The following is a 7,045-nucleotide window of genomic DNA, read 5'->3' as shown; positions in this document are numbered from 1 at the left end:
AAGTTAAGTAATGTGCGCGATTAGATATGCAGGAAGTATGAATTAAAGAAAGATTTAGCATGTGAGGTCGATGGATGGATTGATGCCAGTCCTCGCGTGTGGTTTTGTCATGGACCGCTCGTTGATTTTTCTTTTGTAGTACTATATAAGTAGATTATCTGTCAAGTAGGAGTAGGTTTTGTGGATGGTGTGACCAAGGAAAGGAATCGATCCTTATCCCAGCCGATAGATAGATAGATAGATGGATCATGGGCCACTGAACTGGGCATACCACTAGCACTCCCAAGCCTGAAAAACAAGCATGGCTGAGGCTGAGCTTATTAAAAAAAATTGGTCCGGCTTTGCATGAGCAGCGAGTGATTGATTAAATGGGCATAGCACTATCAGTGGTGGAAGACTGATGAGATGATCTCAGATCATCCGCTGGAAAATTTATGGGTAGCGTCACCTCGTGCTTGCATAAAAACCTTCAGGTGTTGCCGATGGTGATGCCTGAAGCTATGCTGAAGGTAGCGCTGTCCTAGTGTGTACTGTAGTACTGTATTGTGAGATGTGCGTTGTGCGCATGGAACACGCACGGAACGTCTCGTGCGTGTTGTCGCGTCTGCATGCAGGCTGCGTGGAGAGCAGGGTAACCAAACCAACGGCGCTTGCAGTTGCACGGAGGCAGGCAGGATATTTTTCTGCTCTGGCGAGGTGCACGTACGCTTTGACTGATCGAGCAGAGTCGCCGTCGCCGTCGCCGTCACGGGAATTAAAATGCCTCGATACTGTCCGTCCGTCAGATCGGACCGTACCATACGAAACCTTTCACCCGGCCAGAAGGCTTGGCATCCGATTCGGCCGGCGTTCGCATCCATCGATTATTTCTTCTGCATTTCTGCCCATACAGAAACACGGAGTCCCTTTTTGCCACTTCCTTTCGGCCGGCCGTGTGCTCTCTAGCCTCTTCTCTTCTATCGTACATCCGCGTGAGTTATCAGATGTTGATCCCCAAAAGAAAAAAGAGTATCGGATTGACGCTTCACATGACCGTGCTTAACATTTCAGCTCCCCGCAAAAATGCTTAACATTTCAGCATCCGCAAAAATAAAAAGAAAAAAAAATTGTAATGATGTGTGTGCCAGCTAAGCGACCGCTGTTGTGACCGTTACTACTGGTCAGCGTCCTGTGGGCGCGCGACAGCTTGCACACACGACCGACCGTTGCCATCGCCGTCCCAACGGCTCCGTAGCCGTGACACCTGCGAAATCCCAAGAACACCCTCACGTCTAACCGCACGCGTGCGCTACGGCGACAGCGGCTTCCCCGCGTCTCTCGTCATTCACGCCGTCGCCTCGCCCATTTTCCCTTCTCCCTATTTAATCCCGCCTTCCTTCTCCATCTAGCCATTGCCAATCCCCACCTCCACTTCCTCACTCACAGAGAAGACATCTCTTGTTCCCACATCTCCAGCTACTACAAGCTCAACCACACCAGTACCAAGGCAGGCAGTCACCATGGACGCTGTGGAGTCCTCCTCGCCCTATTCGCCGCCGTCGCTGCGCCACAAGCTGCGGACAACCGTGTGCGGCTGCTTCGGCTCGCCGTCGTCGCCAGGCAGCGGCGCAGAGAGGCCACACACCCGCGGCGGCAGGAGCAGGTGGAGGCGACGCGTGACCGCCACGGGGGAGTTCAGGTACGACCCGCTCAGCTACGCGCTCAACTTCGACGGCGGCGGCAGCGACGACGGCGACGCCGACGCCGAGGACGCCGCCTTCCGGCACAGAAACTTCAGCTCGCGCCTGCCTCCCTCGCCGGTGCCGGCCTCCCGAGCCGTCGCAATCGCCTGAAGTGAATTGCACTAGTAGCCTCTGTCCCTCTGATTTTTCTTCTTCTCTAACTCTGAGCGAGACTGAATCACTACATCTGTAAAGGTAGTTTATTTATACGGCCGGGGAAACGTACGTACCCAGGAGTAGCAGTAGCATCATGTAGTTATTATACATGTAAGAATCAATCACTTCATTTTTAATGTTCCCTCCATTCTCAATGCAAGGCAACAGATTTCTCAACAACAAAAAGAATGCAAGGCAACAGATACGTGTATATACACGGAGATGACGAATTCGTTTGGTCGGGAATTTATGTTGGATGATGAACTGTGAACAAAGTTTACCTCTGTGATGATGAACCAACCACACGCATGTGGAATCATCTCCCGTCGGCCGTCGCCATCCACCGTGTGGGCTGCGCGTATCCAACGATGTACAGCACCTGGGTAAAAGGGTGTTGCCAAGGATTAGCGAGTAGAGAACAGTTAGAAATATCGAACCAACCACACACACCAGACGAATCTGAAGAAGAGAGCCAACTCCACTGAACCATCTTCCTCTGCACTTCCTTTTCTTTCAGAAAAACAGGGGCAAACCGCGGTTGCATTCAAATGAGACTATACGACCGGCCTCGGCCTCCACCTGTTTCGTATTCACCCCAAGTTGAGTTCGGTCGGGCGCTGAACATGCACGGTATCATCTCCGCTGTTTCGTAGAAACCACCCTTCCACGGGATTACACTGTCTTTTTTTTACCTTTCTTTTTTGAAAAATCCCAAGATTCCACTGTTCGGTCTCCAACTGCGAACAAGCAAGAATTCAAACGAAGGAAATGGGCTGGCGGCCTGGCCCAAGAGGGCCGTTTGTCCACCAGCCCAGCTTGTAGGCCGCGAATGGGAACTAGGTAGCCGTAGAGAGGAAAACTTGCATAGAAGAAAGGCCATTTGGTTGGCTTGTAATCTTAGAACAAGGGTGAGGGAGGTTGGGTGGAATTCCTCTGAAATGCAAACCCTAGTGTATCTTGAATTCAATGCACACTGGCTATGATCCCATAGCTTAACTAGTAGTGCTAACAATCTGGTATTCAGAGACGTGTCTTGGCACTGCCAGGCAACAACCACTACACCCGCCACAAGGTTTGCCAGCAACGAGGGCTGATTGAGGAGTTGATAACAATAGGAAGGCACATCTATGATCTGCTTCGAAGTGGCTTCGACGATGACATCGATCGCAAGCTTGAGGATCAGCACACGATGCCCATCGGAGAAGTCTGCAAAATGTTCGATGAAAGTTCTGCTAAATTGGATGGCCTCTTCGCCAAGCTAGAAGGAGTTCATGACGATCTCAGTGTCGACATTGGCCAGATCCACATCGATGTTGATGTTGATCTCCCCACGAGTGCTCGCAAAGGCTTCAACTCCCTGGTCTTGCTCACGTCCTAGGAGCTTTGGAAACTAGAAATGGTTGTGTCTTTGATGGGCTACGCCCCTCCGGCAGCCGCCTAACCGAGACCATCCGGCAGTAGGCGCAACTATGGGCTCGTGCCGGAGCCAACGGGCTACACAACATTGTTGGCATAGGTTGATTTTTCGTCTCTTGGGTTGAGCAACCCCATTTTTCTTGTTGCCCAGGTGTTGCACTTAACGCCGTATTGTCATGTACGTCCCTAAGTGTAATACCCGATCATGTATTGCTTTCTACCTATCAATGAATGATACGTAAGCTTTGCATATTCGCGCAAGGCGATGGCAGAGGCGGCTCGGTTGGCCAAGCTCAAACGGCATTGGAAAGGAGGCAGATGTTAGCATAGCATAGCATAGGTGATCTTCTTCTGCCGGGCCATGGAGGAGGCGAATGGCGAGGGAAGGAGGCAGAGGGGATAAGAAGTGGATGGGATCGGGCTGGAGAGAGAGAGAGACAGAGAGTGTGTGTGTGTGTGTGTGTGGAAGTGGACGTGTCTAGTGCTTGGGGACACCGTCCCGCTTAAATAGTCAGACCTTGGCCCTTCGGGCGGCAATCCTGAGTGGCGCCATGCGGCGTTCACACCACACCAGATGAGGTACCCGTCAGACCGTTGGGTTTTCGAAAATTACGTGTGGGTTCCGTTGTCAGTCCGACGTTGCGGATGCGTTCGACCCGCCCCATATCCGCTCCAGATTTATACTGGATATGAGGAGTAATTGTCAGCCCGGATGGGTCGGGTTTTTTTTTTTTTGGTGAGTGACCGGACCGCTCATCGGGGCATTTGAGTGAGGTTTGAAACGCCCAACTGTAGATACTCTTATGTAATGCGCCTGGTTAGAAAAAATTCTGATAGGTGTTTCAGAAAGGCTGAGCTTCGCTTCTCCGAGGCTCCGACTTTTAGTGATTGATTAAATGGGTCCGCTGTGATCGAAATCAGTGGATGGCTCCACCACGCAAGCTGAAACATTCACGTGCTCAAGCATTCAAGCCTGAAGCTGGCCTTATCCTACTCTAGTAGTGTACTAGTGTATGAGACAGACGTGCATTTGGCGCATGGAACACGCACGGGATGTGTCGTGCGTGTTGTGTTGGTCGCTTCTGCAGGCTGCGTCGAGTCGAGGGCAGGGGAACCAAACTAAGAGCATCTCCAGCCGTTCGCTCCCCAGGGCAGCGAAAAAAAGCCCTCTGGAGACGAGCCGGTGCTAGATTGGCGCGTGGGGACGACCTAGCTCCCAGTCGTCAGTCCACCGGTCGTCCCGGATGCGGCCATGTTGTGTACAAAATATATGCAAACTCGGCAACATTTGCACTAATTCGGCAAAACTTCATTCAAATTTGTACATAAAACATGGAAACCTGCAAACTACGACTGAACTACGCCTAGCCGCCACCGTCCGCCGCCGCCGCCGCAGTCTACATGCCGAGAAACCTGTAGAAGCGGGTGTAGTCGCCGCCGCCGTCGTCATCGTCGCACGGCTGGCTTGGGCCGGCGACGTCGCTGCTGCAGCCCTTGCCAGGGTCGGCGAGACGCGGTGGCGCACTGGACGGCCCGGCCTCGCCCTCCTCGTCGCTGTCGAGGACGATGACGCCGCCCTCCTCGCGCCCGCGGCGCCGAGCCTGGAGCTCCGCGTACGCCCGACGCCGGCGGCGGACCTGCTCACAGACGTAATCCTCCTTCGCCCACTTGAGGGCGGACTCGTCGTCGGGGGCTACCATCTCGACGTGCTCCGGCTTCACGGGAGCAGCCCCGGCTCGGGCTTCGGCCGGACCAGGCGGAGGGAATGCCTCCCCGGAGCCGGACCAGGCGGGGAGGGCAGGGCACCCTCGTTGATGATGAGGGCACCGCTGCGGGTGCGGCGCCCGAGCGGCGTCTCCTCCGTCTCGGGCTTGACGGGGCCGAGCGCGGCCGGTGAGCCGGAACCCGACGACGAGGACGACCCCGGCTCCATCCGCCGCGGCGTCCAAGAGCTACCACGGCGGCGAGAGAAGGACGGCCGCGGCGGGTACTCGAGGCGCGGCACGTTGCCGATCTCGATGTGTTCAAGGACGGCCTCGAGGGTGCGGCCTGGCACGCCCCACTACTCGCGTCGACAGTCGGCGTTGAAGCGGCCGCGGGGGATGACGCCGTTGGTGGCGGTGGTCTGCTCCTCGCGGTGGCGCTGGAAGTACATGGTCCAGAGGGTGTGGCTATCGGCGGCGTAGCCCGGCTCGTCCCTCTGCGCCTGGGTCAGCGAAGAGCGGATGCGGGCGATCTCGGCACGCCGCGCCGCTCCTTCGGGCACCGGTGGCACCGGTACGCCGCCGGCGTTCAGCCGCCACGTCCCCGGCACCCGTATGTCCGGGGGCCCCGGGTACTCGGCCTCGTAGAGCAGGCGCGCCTCCTGCTCTTGGAGGTGGCAGCGGCCGAAGCTGTTCGCCGCTGCGCCGTCGCCTGGGTACCTCTCGGCCATGTTTCTCGTCAGCGGGAAGAGAGGAGTGTTGCTATCTACGCCGGAGAGGGGGAAATGAGAGCTGTGGCGTCCACCGGCGGGGAGGTCGCCTTTTATAGCCGTAGCGGGGCGGTGACGGGCTGCATGCCGGGCGACGCGTGGCTGGACTATTAGTGGAGTTATCTACTTCTTTTGATTTAGCTATTGAAAATGGACTGTAGCCTGCATATAGATGTTTGCTGATACTACTGCTCTCTGCACAGCGTCGATCAAAAGTTCAATACTAAACTTGATTATGATACTTCAAGCATGACCTAAATATACACATTGTTCTAATGTTAGAAAAAATATATACCATCCTGAAAAATAGTCCAGAAGGATTTCCATGTCAATAAGGGGGAAAATGAGTGAAAGTGCTTCCATTTAGTGTCGGTCTGGAGTCCCCTCAAAACTTGCAGAGTCTCCAAATCATCCATCAAGTTCATCTTTACCACGAGACAGACATGTCATATACATATTTCACTCAGAGTGATGGGCTATTTCACATGCTGAACTTGAGCATATACGCACCAGCCATCTTGGAGATTCTGGAATGAAGGATAGACAAGAAACCGACGATGTAAAAGGCAAGGTTCCTAAAAAGAATGGATGCCAGAGATTTGTACCAGAAACGGGTGTCAAAAATTAACTGAAAACTTTCGCAAAAAAGACAGAATTAAATGCAAACTGATCCAGATGAAGTGAAGTTACATACTGATGAACCCACATATCTCAACTCCCTCCAACCATGGAGCTCCCGTGCAGGAAATTAAGACAATAGTGGCACACCTTACAGACAGAAAAGTAGATTATGCCGGTGGCGGACGCTTTTGTCCTTCTCGCCCCAGCTACCACCCTTCCCGTACCAGCAGCTCGACCTCTGAAAATCGGGTCAGTTTTTAGGCAGAAACTCGCAGACAAAAACACAAGACACAAAAACGCTAATTGGTGCATGCCACCAAATCTAACAGACAAAAATTTGACTCTGCACCGATTGAGAAACAGCTTAGCTGTTGTTTAGGAGAACTATTATGTTAAGCTTATACATGACTCTACCTGGTTATTGATCCAACGTGCATTGCACAAGTTAAGCCGCTAAACACATAAAGGTTGAGTGTTTATGGTTACAAAATTTCAAATGCAGCTGATATCAAAATTACCAATAGGACACGAATGTTGTGCTGCTTCTGCCTGTAATACTCTGTATACAGTATAGCCCCCTCTGTAATCTGTCCCAGCTCGCTTGTTTTTGAAACTACTGAATGTGTACAATCTGAGCTGGATGTTGCTGACTGCGAGG

General features: G+C 53.3%; 1 protein-coding gene across 1 annotated transcript; it reads left to right on the top strand.

Annotated features, from left to right (window-relative positions):
• Positions 1-1,374: 1,374 nt before the first annotated feature.
• Positions 1,375-3,013, top strand: LOC123166125 (uncharacterized). Its single transcript, XM_044583891.1, has 2 exons — positions 1,375-1,841; positions 2,089-3,013. Exon 1 carries the CDS (start codon positions 1,500-1,502, stop codon positions 1,830-1,832), a length of 333 nt encoding a protein of 110 aa, XP_044439826.1. The 5' UTR covers positions 1,375-1,499; the 3' UTR covers positions 1,833-1,841; positions 2,089-3,013.
• Positions 3,014-7,045: the final 4,032 nt, after the last annotated feature.

The sequence above is a fragment of the Triticum aestivum genome, chromosome 7D (assembly GCF_018294505.1).
Source record: "Triticum aestivum cultivar Chinese Spring chromosome 7D, IWGSC CS RefSeq v2.1, whole genome shotgun sequence".
NCBI classification, from domain to species: Eukaryota; Viridiplantae; Streptophyta; class Magnoliopsida; order Poales; family Poaceae; genus Triticum; species Triticum aestivum.
This window is presented reverse-complemented; position numbering and strand designations above follow the sequence as displayed.

Coding starts and splice junctions, on each gene's coding strand:
- LOC123166125 (XM_044583891.1), top strand. CDS start 1,500: ATGGACGCTGTGGAGTCCTCCTCGCCCTATTCGCCGCCGTCGCTGCGC.